Source organism: Cyprinodon tularosa, unplaced genomic scaffold (assembly GCF_016077235.1).
Source record: "Cyprinodon tularosa strain WSP-4 unplaced genomic scaffold, ASM1607723v1 ctg9, whole genome shotgun sequence".
Taxonomy (NCBI): Eukaryota; Metazoa; Chordata; class Actinopteri; order Cyprinodontiformes; family Cyprinodontidae; genus Cyprinodon; species Cyprinodon tularosa.
The window spans coordinates 1,838,887-1,859,050 of NW_024039673.1; the positions used below are offsets into that span (position 1 = coordinate 1,838,887).

The 20,164-nt window shown below is 38.0% G+C and overlaps 2 protein-coding genes across 4 annotated transcripts in view; one reads left to right on the forward strand and one right to left on the reverse strand.

Moving 5' to 3' along the window:
* The first annotated feature begins 5,030 nt into the window (after positions 1-5,030).
* Positions 5,031-11,648, forward strand: zgc:165604 (uncharacterized protein LOC792578 homolog). Of its 2 annotated transcripts, none has more exons than XM_038273936.1 (7): positions 5,031-5,179; positions 5,850-6,004; positions 6,835-6,901; positions 7,021-7,152; positions 9,862-10,017; positions 11,122-11,250; positions 11,329-11,648. In XM_038273936.1, the coding sequence occupies exons 1-7, from the start codon at positions 5,074-5,076 to the stop codon at positions 11,535-11,537; spliced, it is 954 nt and encodes a 317-aa protein (XP_038129864.1). In that variant the 5' UTR covers positions 5,031-5,073; the 3' UTR covers positions 11,538-11,648. The 2 variants fall into 2 exon arrangements, with proteins under 2 accessions (XP_038129864.1, XP_038129865.1); XM_038273937.1 differs by having other exon boundaries at positions 11,122-11,244.
* Positions 11,649-17,449: 5,801 nt separating this feature from the next.
* The window catches only part of LOC119775828 (pecanex-like protein 1), a 31,828-nt gene continuing 29,113 nt past the window's right edge, over positions 17,450-20,164 (reverse strand). For both annotated transcript variants that reach the window (XM_038273917.1, XM_038273916.1), the window contains exon 36: positions 17,450-17,782. In XM_038273917.1, coding sequence (XP_038129845.1) covers positions 17,630-17,782 — 153 coding nt within the window. In that variant the 3' untranslated portion in view covers positions 17,450-17,629. The remainder of the gene's footprint in view (positions 17,783-20,164) is intronic.

Sequence of the window (20,164 nt, forward strand, 5' to 3'; positions counted from 1 at the left end):
TGCAGGAATTTTTAAAATATTCTCTGTGTGAGATACTGATATTTGGCAGAACAGTTCCCCACTCAACCAGCGGGTGGCAGCAGTGAGTATTGAAAACCTCTTTACTGAAGCAAAAACACAAGAAAAGGGATTGTTGTCTGCTTATTTGCAGAATCAATTGAAAACTTATAGAATTTTAAGTTTTTTTTTTTTTTTTTTTTTTTTTTAACCAGAGGTGCATTTCATGCCAAGGAACAAATCATGTAAATTTTGGTAATGATCCAGATCATGTATGAGTTTTAGTTATGGGTGTAGGTCACAATAAGGGAAAAGGTTCCCGCTTGGTGCAGGTCTGCGTAAAAGTGTTTTTCTAGTATTTGTATTTTTTTTGTTTCACAAACCCATGAAGGATTTTTCTTTCCACTAAAATATCTGATTATGGCCTTTTAGCAGGCAGCCTCTTCAAGGTATAGTGGAGGGTGTTATTTTTCTGGGTGGATCATCAAAATAAGTGGTCCTCCTAATTGTCAATCATTCTGCTGATATATTTACTTAAGGCCGTCCAACCTCCCCATTTTTACTTACCAGTGGCGAGTCTGACATAGTGGACGTAGTTATTTGTTTATTGTATTTTTGGTGGCAATTAATTTTATGCTTATTTATTTATTGAGCATTTATTTATTTCTGTATTTATTTCTATATATGGTAGAGTCAGTCCTCCATAGTAGGACCTCCCTACAACGCCTGGACATGCTCCTGATGAGGTTGCAGACAATCTCCTCCTAGACCTGGACTAAAGCATCAACCAACTTCCTGGGAAGTCTGTGCTGCAATGTGATGTTGGGGGATGGATCAATACATGATGCCCCAGATGTGCTCAGTCGGATTCAGGTCTGGAGAACGAGTGGCCCCGCCCATAACTCCAATGCCTTCATCTTGCAGTTACTGCTGACATACTCCATCCACATGAGATCTAACATTGTCCTGCAATCCTGGTGTTGACGTCGGGCCCTCATACCATCCTCATGGAGTCGGTTTCTAACCGTTTCTGCAGATACATGCCCATTTACGTTCATTTTACAGGGCTCTGGCAGTGGTAGCAGTTTGAATTAAAATGGAAATGCACAGAAATGATTTATCTTCAAAGTACGTTTTATGATTTCAAAGTTTTTAAATATATGTTTAACTATCCAGCAGTAAAGGCCCTGTTACCATTTATGAATACCCTTTGGTAGAAGGAAAGCCTTCATTGGCGTAATGGCAATGAAATTCAAGGGTTAGTAATTCAAGCTACTGCAACACCTACAGAAACTCCAACACTGCTCTACAAGGCCTTAATAATTTGGAACTTAATGTAAAAATGTTAGATATTGAAATATTCTAAAGAAATACAGAAAACATTTGACGATGGGATGAAACATTCATATCTTATTTCAAGAGATCGAAACAGATATATATATATGAAGGAGGGTCGTGTGCCTTTTCATATGGGTCTTCATCCAAAAATAAACAGCAAGCCATGAAAATTTTATTCTGGATATAAATTGGAGATTTCTTTGATAAAAAAATGAAATAAAGTTTTGTATCTTTTCTTGGAAGATGAAAGAAATAAAATCCTAAACTTAAGGCAAAAGCATTTTTTATACTTGTAAGATAGTGTTGACTTTAGGCCATGTAAAAACAAAGCCAAGGTGCACAGAGGGATTACCACAAACCTCCGAACCTCAGGTGGTCTTCAGATTACCTCAAAAACAATGCATAGAGGCCTGTTTAAATGCATAAAAGCATAAAAGGCTGCTTCTCTAGTTGAGCTTGGAGCTTTAGTTCCAGCTAAAGGGACTTCTAGACATTTGTGAGGATAGTTTGTGGACGCCCCCTTCCTGTTTTAGCATAAATGAAGGCACAAAGTGAGATCCATCAAGGCATGGATTACCAAAACCTCAAAGCCAAAGCATTGTTTGGATGACTTAGACCCAATAACTTCAGAAAGGATCCTAAACCATGTGAAGAATTCCTCCCAGACGAGGTGAAGTTGGAATATCGTATCAAACATCCTTCGGTTCAGAATTGCAGCTTGCTGCTCCAGTTCATCTGTGTGTAAAGGCAGCAAAAGCAGAGTAAATCCTTTCATTAATTCAGTGTTTATGTGTGAATTGGGAAACTGTTGATCACCCTAACAGCTTTGAAACAACAATATTACAGCGCAGTAAAGTTTTCCTCAGAACAGACTATGAAGATGACCTTTAGAGTTCATAGATGCCAGTGAGACAAAGAGGCGATGATTAACAAACTTTCTGTTATCACCATGGTAACATGGCGATCTGAAAGGAGAACGAAAAGCAGGAATCGTCCAAACAAGCTGTGAGGGAGAAAATGAAACAGCTGCTGACAAAAAATAGAGCCGAACTCAAAGGTCAAGTTAGAAACCCTGAAAAGAGCTCAGCTGGACCTCCTTCAGAACCTGGATCACCTGAAAACAGCTTCCTTTCCCTCACAGGAAAACTTTAGCAAAAAGAAACACTGATTAATTAATGTTTCTATATGATGCTCATTAATCCTGACTGGCTTTAACGTTCACCCTCACAGCATCACTGTGAGGCTCCTTCACGATGTTTGTGTTGGGCTTAACATATTTGGATTATCACAGGAAAACTTTGCAGCACTTCAACTTTTGTGAGTCAGGGACATATTTTATGTAAATCCATCAAAATGAGGCTCTAAGTGGATTTTGTTTAGCCCACAGGTCAGAAACCAAGGATCTCCTTATCATTGCTCACTGCTGGTGTTGAGAAGTTGTCTGCTAATATTTCTGACAGCCTCAGATCTTTCCCTGCTTTTAATCTGTACATGACTGCTGTCCAATGGAAAACTAAAAACATGTTACTTTTTTACGAGACACATCTAAATATGATTCTCTACAGGCATATGTAAAGCAGCCTTGGCTAAAAAAATTTATCCATACTTAAGGAGACTTGATTTGCCAAGAAAACATGTTTGGCTTGTTTAAAAATGATCAAAAGCACAGCTTTATTAAAGGTATGAAAGTTAAATATGCTAAAGACTTTATATTTGAGAAATTGATATAAAAATATTATCTTTTTGAGGATTTTTGCAGTAAGATAATGTTTGTTCAAACTGGTGTCTTTAAGCCTGTTAATATTAATGTAAAATCTCCTTACATTTAGAGTGAGAAATGTTTTCAATGCTACCATAGAAGTTTAATTTAAACTCATATGTAAATTAAAAAATGATCTATCAGATACCTGTCAAAGCTTTAAGATTTCAAAAAGTTCTCCTTTGGTTTATATATATCTTATTACTTTTCTGCAACGGTGCCAACAACATGGAGGTCATCGGTTCAGTGGTCACTACTTTAGGTTTTCCCACTGGCCTCAGCTAATTTGCAATATCTGTCCTCCTGCATTAGATTAAACTGAATTTATATTTTGATGCTTTCCATATCTGAAACAATTTATTGGATTAATTGATTATTTAGATAATCATCAACTTATTAATTGTTAACTGGACTGTAGAGACTGTAAAATATGCCTTTAGCTGCCAGAGCAACCCACTTAGAGCAATAATTATACCAAATTTGTAAAAACAAATACGTAAACATTTTGCATTTAAGACAAAAAAACCCAAAACATTTTCGTCTGTAAATATGCTCTATCCAGAACTCCGCAAGTGAAAAAGTTTTAGTTTTGCCTGGTTTAATTTTGTAAAAAGTCTTCTTTAAATAATCTTTGGCTATCCGATTATTAATCGAAAAAATAATTGACAGATTAATCGATTTGCAAAATAATCTTTAGCTGCAGCCCTAATTCATATTATAAATCAGCAAAATTGAAATTTGGAACCAGTAAAAGAAATCAGTTATGGATTTTATGGATTGAGATCCAGGAAAATTTAGCAATCAAAAGTTTGTTAGACAATGTGGTCAGTGTCTTGTTTTGATAGTTTCATAATCTATAGATAATCTCTATATGGACTCACCAAAATACTCAAGATTAAACCTTTATGGACAGGTGGTGCTAATCTGCATCATACCAGACCTTTTTTTGTGTTATTATAGGACTTGTGGAGTATACATATACATTTACCTCCAAGGATAATATCAGAAGTCTTTAATAGCATCTAGTGCTTAGTGTGTAAACTGCATCACCTATATGGATGCTACAGACGACAGGCAGCTGGAATTTGACTGATAAATTGAGTAAATTGTCTCAATTTGGATGCAAATTGTGGTTTAAAAGATAAAATAATAAAAATAATAAAATAATAATGTATAATGTATTCAGCAGCAACTACTATATCAGAATAAGCAACATATAAGCAAAATGTCTTAATTTTGGGTTTCAAGCTTTTAAGCAACTCTGGATAATTACGGAACGTAATTTGTAATAAAAATAATGTGTATTAAATCCTGGGTGAAATAGTAGAAATGTATGCATGTGTTTCCTGTATGCAACATTAAATAAAAAAAACAACAACCTTACGATTATTAAAAACCAATGAGTAGATGGGTTACGGCTTTTTATAGAAGTTTGATGCCTTTCTTGAACAGTTCATTACAGAATATAAACACGACTACTTCTTTGTTGAACTGCTCTCCATTGTCCATGCAGGCAGGCACATTTTTATTCACAGATGAATCAGTTGTTTTCTATAAGTGTGTCTAATGTTCTGCATTTATGTGTTTGAGAAATTGATTTCTAGGTGAAACACTTATTTTTTTTATTGCACCATTGTTTAGGCTTTAAATTTTCATGTCCTACCTATGATTAGTGCCCAAACTATGCCTGTTATTGAGCCACTGACAACAGCAGACATCCCCCACTATTTGCAGCTCAATAAAAAAATAAACTCTTAACAAGGAGCAGCCAAATTCCTTTTAGCTGCGTTGATAAGCTCCCAAAGGTACCAATGTTAGTTGGGGTATTACCAGCTAATTATGACAGCTCTGCTGCATCTTACCTGACAGGTTGCATGTTTATTTCCAATCTGGGGGGTGAAAGGAGGAGGCAGGACAGAGGGAGGTGGGGTTGGTTAATCATGCATGCTTAACTTGTTCTATTTTCCACCACAAGTTTTATGCAGTGGGAAAACGCTGCCTTTCTGTCTCCCTCGTCCATCATGGCTTCTCCTGTAAGGTGGATTCTCTGGACCACATGTGTGTGTTTTGCTGCTCGGCAGAAAGGTGAGTCTCTCCTGTTTTCCCATCTTGAGACAAACAAATAAAATTTTACATTTTTAAGCAGTTGCTGAAAATGTTTAGAAAGATTAGCTGTAGTTATTATTTTTACTGGTTAGGCCTTTTGACATGAGCGTGGATTAAGATACGCCTATTGAACATTTATGGTGCTTAAACCTAATTTGATATAAATTTAGATTTAATTTCAAATGTTGCACAAAATTCATTAACTTTGCTCTATTTTCACAGCTATTGTGTTCTGATGAAGTTTAAAACCAAACACTGATTATTGTTTGCCATCTTTATTTCTCTGAAGCCTGACATTTTAAAGTCTCTTGATCTTTTTTCTAAACAATGCAGTGAATCGACGTTCTGTTTTCACGAATGCATCCCAGAGAAGTGGCCTGTTGTTCCACTTTGTCCGTGATGAGTTTGGCTCACCATCAAAACTGTCAAATGTAATTAACAGCTGATATGCACACTGAATCAGCCTCCCCGACACGCTCACACAAAAGGCCTGGGGACGACAGAGGAGGAGGAGGTTCATTATTGCAGTAATGAAGTGATGGGGGGGATGTGGGGGGTGCTGGTTTTAACAGGAGAGCTTCAGATATTGCAAAAGATAAAACAGAAATGTGCAAATAAAGTCCTGGTCTTTTTTTTGTTTGGCTTTTAGCTGCTCTCAGGGTAACCATGAGGGAATCCAGTCTGGAAGTGGTTCGCGGCGATTCGGTTCTCCTGCCCTGTTCCTTTTTCACCTATTCCGACTTCTCCAGACTAAATATAATCTGGACTTTGGCCCCCTTCTCCAGTCCAGACACCCCCGTACAGGTTTGCATCTTCTATGTATAATATAAAAGAACAGAAGCCTGACAGAAGTTATTCATATCCCCCATATATTGTTATATCTTCATATATTTGAACTAAAAAAAACAATTGTTTTAAAGAGCTTTTATGCTATAGTCAGTTTCCCCACAGCATGATGCTACCACCACCTTGTTTCACTAAAGAGATTGCATTTTTAGGATGGTGTGCAGTGATTATAAGGCAAAGAACATAGGCTTAAGATGTTATTCGTCCTGTTATTGTCACTAACATTCAACACCAGCTTTTTTCTTTATAAAAAAAACATAAAAAACGTATGCAATTTTTGACTCATAGTTGTTGAGAAATATTCCCACCTGAGCTGTGGATCCATGCGGCTCCTCTAATGTATACGACTGGCTCAGCTGTGCTTTCCGTGCTCAGTCTAATCAGCTAAGGAGGAGAGACATGTCATCCTTCGTTTGCAATTCAGACAACGGATAAAAATGAGAAGTTCAAAACTCAAAAACGCTTTTATAAACTAACTGCTTTAAACATCTTAACGGCATTCAAATGCCATGACGATGGTTGTTCTCTAATGTTCTCCAACAAAGCTCTGGTTTTGTTAGGTGAATTTCAGTGGCTATGTTTGCTCTGGATTTAATGTAGGTATTTAGATGAAAGGAGACTGAATGTAAACACAATGAGTTTAAGTTTGTTACAGAAAGATCTACAAAAAAGTTTGTAAGGCAATAAATAAGGAACAATAGCCTGAGAAAGGAAATGTTTTGCTAAAATAAGGAATGTTTGGGGGAATATCTTATAAAACATCTTTTATTTCATCTCTCCTGTTTTAGGTGATAGTGTATGACCATGGGCAGGTGATTAAAAACCCCTCCTTCATTGACCGGGTGGATTTTACAGGTATTATCAATGTTAAACTATTGCTTCTTTGTGCTGCTTTCAATGTATTTCCACTGTAAGATATACGTCAAAATGAAAGGACAGGTTAATCATTTTTATTTCCTGTAAACCATCTGCAGGTCTTCCATTCAGTGCAGACATCATGATAAATGACACACGAGTCTCTGATGGGGGGATTTACCGGTGCATGGTGAACAACCCACCGGACACAGCAGATCCAGGCGTGGGAGAGCTGCTGCTCAGCGTGTTGGGTAGGCCGCTCCATCCGAATCAGACAGAGCTGGTTTTAAATGACAAATGAATCCAAAAGAAAACAAGTAAACTATTTTTATTAAATGTATTTTAGTTTCAACAACAAAAAACATTCTGATTATATAATATGGTGCAAGAAAAATAACATAATAATGAAAAGAAAGCTACCATACACATTTAAAAGTTTTAGATTTATAAAAAAAAATAGAGAAAAATAACTGGAGTAAAAGAACAATACAGCATTTAATTGGTTGTTTCATTTATTAATTAAAATAAAAGATCCAAACCAGATCAGACTTGCGATAAAATACAAATAATCTCTTAACCTTGTATATAGCTGAACCATTATGGATCTGTTTTCATTCACACCTTAAAGGATTTTCTAGCAGGAACAGCCGGTTTAAAGTCACACAAAAGTCTCTTAATTAAATTCAAATGGAGCCTAGGTGGAATTCAACTGAAGAAACTCCTTGTTCATACATCCACCTGTGACACAGACAATCAGCTTTGAACCACACCTCCACGCAAGGCGATCGGCATCCATAGCTCATCTTAAAAGGCCTCCGATCTGCACCTGTCTGCTCCTGTGTGCAGGCGGCAGATGCGCTGTGATTTCATTCAGATTACCTTGTTTCGAGGCACCTCCAGCCCCTCCACCATCGTAGCTAAAGCTTCATCAGAGTGTCCTCCCGGACTCTTACTGTGTTCCCTGTCTCATCTTAACCGGTCCGGCAGAAGACCGCCATGTTGAGCCTGGTTCTGCCAGAGGTTTCTTCCCAACGGGAAGTTTTTCCTCTCCACCGTCGCTCCATGCTTGCTCATCATAGACAGGTTCTCTCAACCTATTTTTTCCAACTGGACTTCCATCTTCCAGGTCCCTGAGTGAAGCTCTAGTATCAGCTCAGGCAGTCCACTGGATCTCCCCATAGAGCTCAGCAGAACGTCTCGCTAACCAGCAGTCTACAGACTGACCAACTTCATCTATCTCCACTCCACCTCCAGTTTCAGGCCTTGGGGGAAACAGCCCTATTTTTTGCTCCTGTTCATGCATATCTATCAAATTAGGCGCTATGTTTCCTGCCGAAGTCTGAGAGGCAAAGACAAAGTAATTGTATCAATAACTTTCTCCTAATTGTCTTTTGTCTTTGTGTGAGTTTTTCAGATTAAAATCCAAGTTTTAATACCTAGGCCACATGTTGTGGTGTTTTAATTCAACTAGGTGGCTTTTGGGGGAGTAGACTGAAGCTAGTTGAGTCATTTCTGTATTCTAAAGGACTGACCTCAGTGAGACCTGGCCGGGTGTAGCCAGTAAATTAAACCCCAAAAAATTGGGTTACTCACAGTTACTTAATGATGGTTATATAACATAATTCACTTTCAGCAAAAGGAAAATTAACAGAAGGAAAAATAGAAGGAAACTTAACACTTAATGGTGTAGTATAGTAGTAACCAGCAGTAGATCAGTAAAACAAACACGATTCAATTCATTTTCAATTCAAAGCACAAATTCACAACACATGTCATCTCAAGGCTCTATACAGAGACAATTCAACCAGATCATGCAGTCAGATGGGTTAAAGGTTTTCTATCTAAGGAAAACCAGCTGATTGAGTAGAGTTATTGACTTTGCATGACACTTTCCTCTTGGAATGAGCAGATGATGACAGTGGGCATTTACTGTGTTATTGATTCTACAGCAATTCCTCACACCGAGCAGGAACGCTGTGACAGCAGAGAGGAAACAAACTGCCTTATAACAGTAAATAGCCTCTAGCAGAACCAGGCTTATTTTTAGCCGCCTTCTACCGAGACCGTCTGGGGTTACACTGGAAAAACGACGTAGAAATAAGAACAAATTTCTTAAATTAAGTGTATTTACCCTTAATTTGAGATAGTTTGCCAATGGACTGAGTATTTTTACTCTTAAAATAAGATAAGTAGATGATATGCACTTGAAATAAGACAATGCAATTGTGTTTTCTTATTTTAAGTGTAAATTGTCTTTTTCCATTGGCAAAATGTCTCTTTTACCTCCTCAATCCAAGAACAAATGCACGTATTTTAAGAAAAAATTACTTATCTAGATTTTTTTATTCCAGTGTAGAGGAAAGAGAAACAGATATACAAGACAAACGTAGATGCACTGATCTATAAATATTTTCTATGTTAGAAAAGATAACAGTGAACTAGATCCATAGGTGGTTCTTTCTAGGGAAGAAACTGTTAAGTAGATGAGCTCTGAGCCTTTTTACATATCAAAGGGAACACATTCAGTTAGTTACAATAAAAGCTTTGTTCATAACAATGCATAGGAGAGAGGCAGAACTAAACACTGAAAAACAGGCCCAGCTTTATCACCTATAAACAAGGGAGTTCATGGCAGCTGATATTTCTCTTCTGGATGTGTCACAGCCAAACAGGAACAGACTAGATGAAGCTAATATGATAAGAAAAAGCAGAGAGAGCATAAAGTTATGGTTTGAACTAAGAAATACTGCTGGATTGAATAATAAATATAGAATTAGGCAGAATAAGAAAAGTGGCTTCTGTGTCTTCCAGCAGCCTAAACCTATAGTAGCACAATAATACATTACAGTACAACAGGTAACTGAAGAGAAAAAAATCAAATGTGAAGAGATAAAATGTTATCTAAAAGAAAGAAGTCTACAAAAGCAAATACAGCTGGAACTGTGGACTGATGTTTGCAGAGCCACCTTCTCTACCAGTATGTGAGTGGGATGGAGCAATTGACATGGGAGGAAGTGTGAAGCTGTCCTGTTTGGTGGAACAAGGTGTCCCCACGCCAGAAATCCGATGGGAGAAATTGAACCCTGAGGAAATTTCCCTTCCTATCAACATGGAAGGTCAGTGTTAATCTTTGTTGACCTCTATCCTCTACAGGATTTGTTAATTTGCCTTTGAGATAATGACCATCCATTACAAAGTACATCACAACCTGTTTTGGTTATTCAGATTTATATTAACATATAAAAATCTTTAGAGAACCTGACATCATATAATCTATAATCTTTCAATACTATAACACAACAAATTAACCTGAAACTGTAAGGATGATTGGATCTAAATACAGTGAACTTTTGTAAGAGACATGTGGATATCCAGAATTTGACTAGTCATGTTGAAAACAACCAAATGTGAAGGAAATTTGGCTGAACTTCTGAATTTAAATGTAAAAAAGGGTAAAGTGATTCCTATTTTACAAATGTAAATAATGCTAATCCTTGCTGACCTTAAACAGGAGAGGTTTAACTCTGTGGTGAGAGAAGGTAATCTTTTCAAGTAGAAGATGCTAACATCTGCTTTCATGCTGGTGAAGATTCTCAGTCATCTAGGTCATAGTCATTCCAAAAAAGTAAATGTTTCTAAGTTTGAAGATGTTTCGCTTCCCATCCAGGAAGCTTTTTCAATTCAAAATGTCAGAAATAGTGTTGAGTTCGAGGCTTTATAGAGTGGACCAAAAACAAAGCCTTGTTTTGGCTTAGAAATGTGCAAATTGAACCCAAAGAACGGGTCCACCCCTTAGGAATGGGCTGTCATTTGAGTTCTTTGTTAGCCTGCAATACCCGATGCTGGTCTATGTCTCTGAAAGGACGGATCGTTAGGGGTAGCTGGCCTAGAGGTGTTCTGTTCCCCTGTAAGATATGATAACAGGAAGGAATCGACTATCATCACAACCCCCACCCCCTTACCGGGGAACGACCCCTTTCAGAGACATAGACAGGTATCTGGTATTACATTATAACCGAACAACCACCATTCCTAAGGGGCACTGGATTATTTTTTTTTTTTTACTTTTTTGGAATGAGAATCTGCTTTCATCTGTACTTAATGTGTTGTTTCCAGACAAGTCTGTCTATAACAGCCACATTTCTTTCAATCTTCGTTTTCCAAATAAAGCATTGAAGTTTGACTGTAATTTATTGAACCCTTTTCCTCTTGTTCCTCAGGTGAGCTGTCCGGTTCGGTCCAGATTGTCAACGTTTCTTCTCAAACGTCTGGCTTGTATCGCTGCTCAGCCACTAACGTCCTGGGAACAGAAAACTGCTACGTCAACTTGGCCGTTTACAACAGTGAGGGTCTGTTTCAGCACCAATAATAATCCTCCTCTTTCTACTCAAATTGTCTGATCCAAGCTGTTCTGTGCGTCTCGGCAGCTCCAGATAGTCCCTCAGGCATTCTGCCAGGGGTGCTGCTAACTCTGGTGATGAGCTCGGTGCTGCTGGCCCTGCTGGTGCTCATCCTGTGGCTGCATCGCACTGGGCAGGATGGGAGGAGGACGAGGAGGGGCAGGAAAGGAGAGGAAGAGCAGTGTTACAACGAGATAGGCTACACTCCGTCCTTGATGAAACGCTCTTTTGTCTGAAGTCTCACCATCAGGTACTGAAATGGACCGGTTTGCTTGTGCAACCTCTGCTCTTCTCATAGCTACACAGGAAGACGCTTTTTGTAATAATAAACAATATCCAATTTCTGATACTTGTGATGTTTTTTCAGTTGCAGTTATTTGTATTTGTCTTCCAAATAAACACTTAAACCAGAAGTATTCCAGATTATATTCTAGAATATATTTACATAATTTTTCTTTTCTAAAAGGACACTTAAATACAAAACAGAAAATTAATACCTACAGTTGGATTTTAATACTGTATCCATATGTTCTATTAATCTAAATGGACACAGATGATCTTAGAAGAAACCAATAGATTTTTGTAGAGTTTTGCCATTGATCCCATCTCTCCTTCAGGGTTTTGACCCAATCTTTACTTTGCAGCTATCAAAACATTGATTCATTTCTAACTAATGACAATTTAAGTTGGGAAGTGAAAGAAACAACAAAAAAATGTGTTGATTATTTCATTTTTTTCAGTATTGCTGGTGTTTAGCGTCATCCATGGTCACTCCAAGTAATTTCTCCATCTCTCCTAAAGACAGGCAGTCCCACAGCATGATGCACCCACCACCATTTAGGATGCGGTGTGTTCAGGGTGATGGACAGTGTTAGTTTTTACCAACATGACGTTTAGCTTGTAACCCAGTCTCATCTGATCACCATAAAGTATCTACGTCTTATAAGTGGGAGGGAAGCAGCTCCTCCAGAGTAACCATAGACATATAGTATGCTTCTCTAATTAATGGTATTCTATCTGGTCCATCAGTTTGGCTGGGTGACTGTATTACGGCAGTTGGGCCAGGCACTTTCCATTTTTCTGGGATAAATTAAAAAGTGCAGTTTTAAAAGCTTTCAAATTCTCTGGTGACTTGGTGAATATAACTGTTATCATCCCAGACCTCTAGAGCAACTAAAGTTTTAGCACAGAGATGAGCTCTTTTTCTTTCTTGTCCTACAGCAGCTCGTTTCTGCTAATGTTATTTTTTGCTGTAATTGAACCATTTTCTCTGGTAATTAGTAATCATTTTGGATAAATCTGAAAAATATAATTGCCTTTTGAAGCTATTTTTTTCCCCACAAAAACATTGAAAACTAAAAGAAATCATGCTCATCATCACCTCTCTGTACTGAAACTGTTTATCTCTTCATTGGTTGCAAAATGCAGCAGCATGTTTACTAAAAGCTAAAGCAGGACAGGATCACTACGGGTTTTATTTATTTTTACCGGCTGGCTGTTTTTGTATCAGTTTTAAATTCCTTCCTAATATATTGGTCACCTATTTATTTCACTAAATTCCAAATTTTTAGTATGAAGGTCTAAATGGGAGAATAATTGGATGAGAGTCTGTACAAGCTTTTAGTTCCCACTTTAAAAACGAACTGAAGTCTCAAAAGCTCAGACATCATTTCAGATTTTTTTTCCATTTGAAAATTAAAGTGAAACACAAATTTTAATGATAACAAGTAATTATCTGAAAAATATGTTGGTAGTAAAAAATGTTAACCCTGCCATTTCCTCTCATCTGAAACCATGTAAGGAAACCAGCTAAACCATGTAGCCTATAAGCAAAACGCTGCATATGGAGGATGACAGTACATATGGATTTAAATATACCAACCTTATAGTGAAACATAGTGGTGGCTTCATGATGCTGCGTAGATGTATTTAAGGACAGGATAGCTTGTCAGAGGTGATAGAAAAAAATGAAAGAAGCTAAAACCAGATCAATTCTGAGAAGCTTTAAGATAAGAGAACTTGGAAATGTGCAGATCCAGACATCAGAGCCGTTTGCTTTAATGTTCTTAAAGCAAAGTTAGAGGCCGTAATAAACTTATCTCTAGATGTCAAATATGTATGGATGTACACAAGAACCTCCTAAGGTTAATATTTATTATATATAATAACATATGGAAGGTCCTCACACTCAATCTGTAAATCATTTCTGCCATTATTTATCTTGTATTATAAACCAGCTAATACATATTATAATCCTTTTCCTAACATTCCTGTATATTCTGTATAATCTGTGTAGCTCCCATATTCATATTTATATACAACTTTAAACAGTCCCAATTACTTTTTGCTTGTACATCCACCTGTAATAATATTTATATCCTGTATAGCACTTCTGGATAAATACAAACATTTTGTTTCTTTTGTACTCGTGACAGTGCAATGACAATAAAGTTGAATTCTATTCTACAAATACTATAAATCAGGCTGTTTCACCAGATCTAGAATTTTCTTTAATGTACAAACCAATTCAAACATTAATAGTGGATCAGTGCATCTCTTAAAAAGCAAGACTTGAAGCAGAGTTGATTCTCTCTCTTGTGATGCAGTAACTAACATACAGGTAATGCCTAAAAAATATAGCTTAGAGAGAATTGGACCAGTCTTTCTGTAAATTAAATTAAAATAACCTAATAAAACATTTGATTCTGTGGCTGCATCTACAAAAAAAGCTAAGTTCACAGGGTGTGACATGCATCTGCAAGGCACTGGATTCAGAAGAAATAAATCACAAACAGATTTGCAAACAAGAGACAAAAACTTTAATTTAAATAGAAAAAAAAAAGATAATCGCATAAAAAAACCAAACTGTACAGAACATTGACTTATAGTTCTTAAATAAAAGCCCACCCTCCCAAAATGACAAATGGAAAAACTGGGATGATGAACAATGACATCTTGTGCAAAACAAGTATAAAGTGATTCTTCCCAAACTGCAGATTTTCAGCTTTTCGTGTTGCTGGGTTGAATCTGGAGCCTCGCCCCTCCCTGCAGCTCCGCATATATAGTGTCTTTGATGGAGAAGGAAAACCAGAACCCAATAATAAAATAGATTCTTATCTTAAATACATATTCATATAGCAGACATGCTGTACACAGATTTAGAGATTGGGAAACCCCTTTAGGACACCCGGGTCTGCCTGTTAGCTTGTGCTTTCCTGTCCCCCCCAAAAAAAAAAAAACCATAGAAAGAAAAAAAAGAAGTAGAATTCCCCATAGCTTTGAATGCAAATAAAAACAGCACTGATCGACAAGTCTGTATTTCCTGAGTTGAGGGAGTTGTTAGCATGTCCTGGGAAAGATGCTGCTATATGTTCCTCACAGCAAGTTTACAAAACATCTGCTGAAAAGTAAGGAGCTTAAAGTGGAGCAAAGACTGCAGCAAAGATTCACAAACAGCATTAAGAATGGTTAACACCAGGGTGACCCAGTTTCCAACCCAATATGAAATAAGTGACCTTTATTTTAAGGAGAAATTCTCTTTCTTTTTAAGTCTTAAATAGCCTTTAATCTCCATTTTGTGATCCAAGTTTATTCGTATAACCCCGGTCAAATTAAAGAATGGATCTCAACTCCCTCTTGATTATCTTTCCTGCAACAAATCGCATCTCACTTTCTCCCCAATGTTAAATCCTGAGAATGCTGGAGGTGTTTCAAGTCCTCTACTAAAGGACAACAACATTATAACAGGAATTCATTTGAGCAGACCAGGATCTGGTGATTAACGCTATGGCACAACGTTTTGAACACTGCAGAGAGATGACGACTGGGCTGCCAAGTGTTGCTTGCTTAATGTTCATCTGCAAACCGTTCGACATTTTCACAGTGGTGAAAAACAGCTAAAGATTGAAAAAGGGGGTGAAGAGGAACCGAGTTAACTTCTTAGGAATATTTCCAGTTATGCTACAGGATTAAAGGGATGGTTTGTTTTTGGGATGAATTTGGGGTGGGGGGGTAGATTATCAGAACTGTAATACGGTAACAGCTGCTCCAAATGAAAACCTCGCCAAGAATTGCATTTCAGCCCCCACAGCGAACCAGCGTAGTGGTTGATTTTATTATGTTTTACAAACTTTGAGAGAGTAACACAAACCAATTATCTGAACACTGAACCAGTATTAGATTCACAAAGCAGCTTTAAACTGAGATCTATGCTTTTTAGATCCTGATCTCTGCAGCGGCTGGCTTGTTTTCCCCAATCACAGCCGTCCTGATTGGAGCGCATAAAGCTAAAGATACAGAGAGAAAAAAATAAAACAAAACCGTGGACTGGAACTGGACAATTTTTATCTTGATCAGCCCGGATTGAAGCGAAAAACCCTCATCGGTGTGGAGGCAGTTACTGACGGAATACGACTAAGGAGGGATAAGAAGTTAGCCATAAAGAGCAGAGATGATTCAAGCTTTCTCTACGATATGTGGAGACACAATGAGCGCTATCAGAGAGCCTTTAAACAGAAAACAGGAAGAATTTGTTTAATCTATTTGACATTTTAATTTTATCTGCTGTGGAAAAGTTATAAAAATATTGGTAACCTTTCGGAAATCCAAGATAAACATCCATTTTCTCTAGAATGAAGACCTTTTAGTAATACTAACCGTGGGTTACTGCATTTAGTTTAAATTGTCGCCCAGTCATCGTTTTGTTTATTTTAAAATAGTGAAACCCTGTAATGTTGCTGATTATCATAATAGAAATAATTAGAGACTGCTCACAGGGGAGGTAGAAAAAATATTTTAGCCTCTGCTAATTACAGTTCTTAAAGAGAAAAAGCTTTCCATTAAAAACAGCTATCAGCAGGAAAGCGCATTGAAAACAAAAAACAAAATTCAGACGTAAAAAAATGGCTGCAAAATTCTCACCAGTGCGTCTCAACGTCTGATTTAAAACTAAAGTTCATCCAAAATCAAACCTCAAAAATGCTAATTATCCCTTTGAACACAATCATCGTTGATAAGATGAAAAGATTTATTTAGACAAACCAATGGAAGAGAGGAAGCAGATGACAGAAGGCAACAGCGCACACACACGGCCCCGCCCAGAAAAGATCTGTAAGACAACGTTGATTATAAATATTTTGCCTTTGCTTTTACTATTTTTTTTTAGCGGTGTAAAGGTCCAACTAAAACGCTGGATTTGTCTGGTGCAGAAACAGCAGTAGTACAGGGTACGTTAGTAGTAGCAGGGGATGCAGAAGCAGTAGTACAGTAATGGGAGAAACGCTGCTCCCGGCACTGAGCAGCATTGACCCCTGCTTCCTGGAGACCAGTCAGGGCTTCACTGATCATTTATCAAAAAACAAACTCAGTGGTTCTGAATCACTGAGGAACTTGGGATTCTTCAAGTAAAACATCCAAAAAAACAAAAAACATTCAACCCAGCGAAACAAAAGGTTTTTTACATTTCCAACACGCCACCTTCATGGGCTTCAATAGACACTCTTCACAGAGAGAGGAGCCTGTTTGGACCAGAGTCTTCCAAACCTCCACCTTCCAATTCAAGACTTAAAGGCCTAGATGATGTGTAAACTCGCCGTTAAAGCACAGCTCGCCGGCTTGGCTGAGAGGTTTCCTTTGTTAACCGCTGATCTCTCCAGGCACCTCTGCAGGAAACAAACCAGAGGGCAGGGACTGGTTGTTGTCTTCGCTTCCGCTTGCTGATTAATGAGTGGTGTGCGATGGAGAGCGGTGGGGTGGAGCCTCCTGTAGTCTGTCAGGTATTGACACTCAGCTGTGGGTCCAGTGAGGATGCAACAACGGGGGGGGGGGAACTAAAAAAGGCTTTTTGTGGTTCACACATCCTTTGCTTGCTTGTACAGTAACGCACTAAATCTCTTTAAGTGATGAAACAGAAACCCAGCCTCTGCAGAAGAGATGCTATATTCTTTTCTCCTGTATAGAAAAATAAACACTCCTGAAGCAAAATATCCCTTTAATTGCACTGGCCTTTCTAGTCTGTCACTTCTGTTACAACCCAAAGGTCGTCCATAGAGACAAGGATGATCAGAACCTCAGACGAAACCTGACTGCTGAATGAACCGGTTGGCTAAATTCCCTCCACGGCGCGCTGAGCGGTGGCACAGCACGTTACAGCTGAACTGCTCTGGCTGTGAGGGACCTTCCTGCTCCCAGGCTCAGCTGGGGATTTTTTTTTTTTTCCTGCACTGACGAATCCCAACAACATTAGATGGATTGAGACCCGAAGCTGGAATTGGTCTGATTCGGTCCCACGGTGTGCTTTCATTGTAGAAAATGTCACCAGTGCAAAAACTCAGCGCAGGTGATCAAGTAAAGGCAGCTCTGTGGATTCCTCTTTTGGAGTGGGAGCGTCCTCTGAAGCCAACAGGGTGGGATCACATGTCTGAGTGGCTCCAAGGGGGTCATGGGTCAGGCTGGCTTCTTGTAGCGGCAAAGGAGGAGGAGGCTGAAAGAGAGATTTCACCGATTAGAAGCCAAATCCTAAAAACAACTAAATAAAAACAAAATCTGAATATCTTGAATATTTTCCCAGAGATGTTTCCAGAGACCAAAAGACAAAGAACAGATTACTCAGAGTTTATCAACAATGAAAAACATGTCGTAACAAGCTGCAGTGTTGATGCAGAAAGAAATGAGTCATCTCCCCTACTGAGCCATCCAATCCTAATGGTGCAAATACTATAAAGCATTACACCCTGCAGCTCTTTGTATCTTTCCATTTATTTAACTTTTTCTCCTTGAACTAAACTCAATTTTTGTCATTTTAACCAGACATCACTTTGCATATTTATAACCAAAAATATTATTTTTGTTAAATAGATTAATATGCTTTAAAAATGAAATGGGAAAGTTGAAATGATAACAACATGCATTCTATTTTTGCATTTATCTAAAGCTGATGACTTTATCCAAACTGACCCACAAAACACTGTTGTTATAGCAGCAGCATCAACATTAAACATTTAACAAAATTTATTTTCCCTTTGGGATTAATAAAGTATTTTTTGATTGAATTGAATTTCAACATTAGTTTTTTTCTTCCATTAGTATCAGCTGATATCTGCATGTGTTAAATAATGTTTAGCGCCTGTACCTTAAGATCGCATTAGGGCTCATACATTGCAGGTCCCTTCATGAACCATCTAGCCATTGTTAAAGGTTTCTTTTTTTTTTTCTTTTTTTTTTTTACTGAGAATTGTAAAGAGAGCAAGCCAGATTGGCCAAAATCATGAACCGCATAAATCAGGGATCAGTTAGACCCGCGGTTCTCAAAGTGTGTGGCGCGACCCACTGGTGGGGAATTGAGACGTGACAGGTGGGGCGCGCCAAGTTCCGGTGTGTGTGTGTGTGTGTGTGTGTGTGTGACTATAAATGTAGAATGTGTGAGAGCAAACTGTCCTTATAGCTGTATGTTGCCGCTTTTTAGACCAATCAAACCCACAAAGTAATCATTAATAGCCTACATGCAGTCTAATTAAAAGAACATTAGATATGAGAAAAATTTCCCCTGGAACTGAAGTGCCAAAATAATGATTGACGTGACGTCGGCATATTATTTGTAACAGAATAAACTTTCGCGCCCCAGTGTTGCCAACTCAGCGACTTTGTCGCTATATTTCAGACCCCTTCAGCGACTCTTTTTCAAAAAACAAATCTAGCGCCTTTTGGAGACTCTTACGTGAAAGCACGTATCGTTCCTTTTCTTGTCCTCCAGCGGCAGGTGCTGCCGTGGGGCGCCTCCCCCGTCCCAACCCCGTTCTCCCCCGCTATTGCAGGAGTCCCTATCAGCGCTGCAGTCAGAGCAGAGACACAGCATGTTTAACTTTTGCGTCCAGACTGCAAATAAAGCGCACATGCGCCGGGATTGACGGCGCAGGTTGATCATAAATAACTGAATTTGAAATATTTTATCTTAAATAAATAACGGCGTTTGATTCACACAGCCACATGTTCATGTTTCTGGTTAGGAGTGGAGAGCGAGTATCCACTCATCGGGCAGAGAGCTGTGTGCATTCTTCTTCCCTTTGCCACATCATATCTCTGTGAGATGGGCTTTTCAGCTGCTGCTTCAATGAAAACAAAATACAGATCTCAGCAGAACATTGAGCATGACTTGAGAGTGGCAGTATCAAGCCTGCAACCCTGTTTTGAGAAACTGTGCAATGCAAAACAGGCTCATTGCAGCCACTAATGCAGGGATAAATAGACCTGTCTTGCCAGATGGATTTCACTTCTTTTCTTTTATTAACAGATTGCAGAGTGGCACTTTAATTTTTTCTATCTTTGAGCTTGATACAAATTTTGACACAGCTGCATTTTTATTTTCTTTATTTTTGAGCTTGCTGTTATTTGATGTAGATTTGTATTTAGATACTACTTGTTACTTCAATAAAATTGGAACATTTTAAGATTGTTGAATATTTCATTAGCATTGTGTTGGGGCGATGGGGACAGGCGGGGCTTGAAAATTCCCCCTTGTCCAAAGTGGGGAATGACAGAAAAAGTTTGAGAACCACTGAGTTAGACTGATAAAATAAATAAATAAAATAAAAACATAAATCTGTATTGGCACCAGCCTTAAAAAAAAAACATTGACCATCTCTAATAAATACAAGTTTCAGCAGAACGTGTCTATTATTCAGCTCCCATAGAAATAATAGTTGTTGTTTGGGAGGTGAATATCTTAATGTAAATTTAAATCTTTAAACTTTCTTTTTATTTTTTGGGGGTTAATTGGAAATTTTAAAAGCATTTACTCAGTTGCGACATTGAAATTTAAATCTAAAAAAAAAAAAAAAAAAAAAAAAAACAAGAGGTGGTGGAGAGG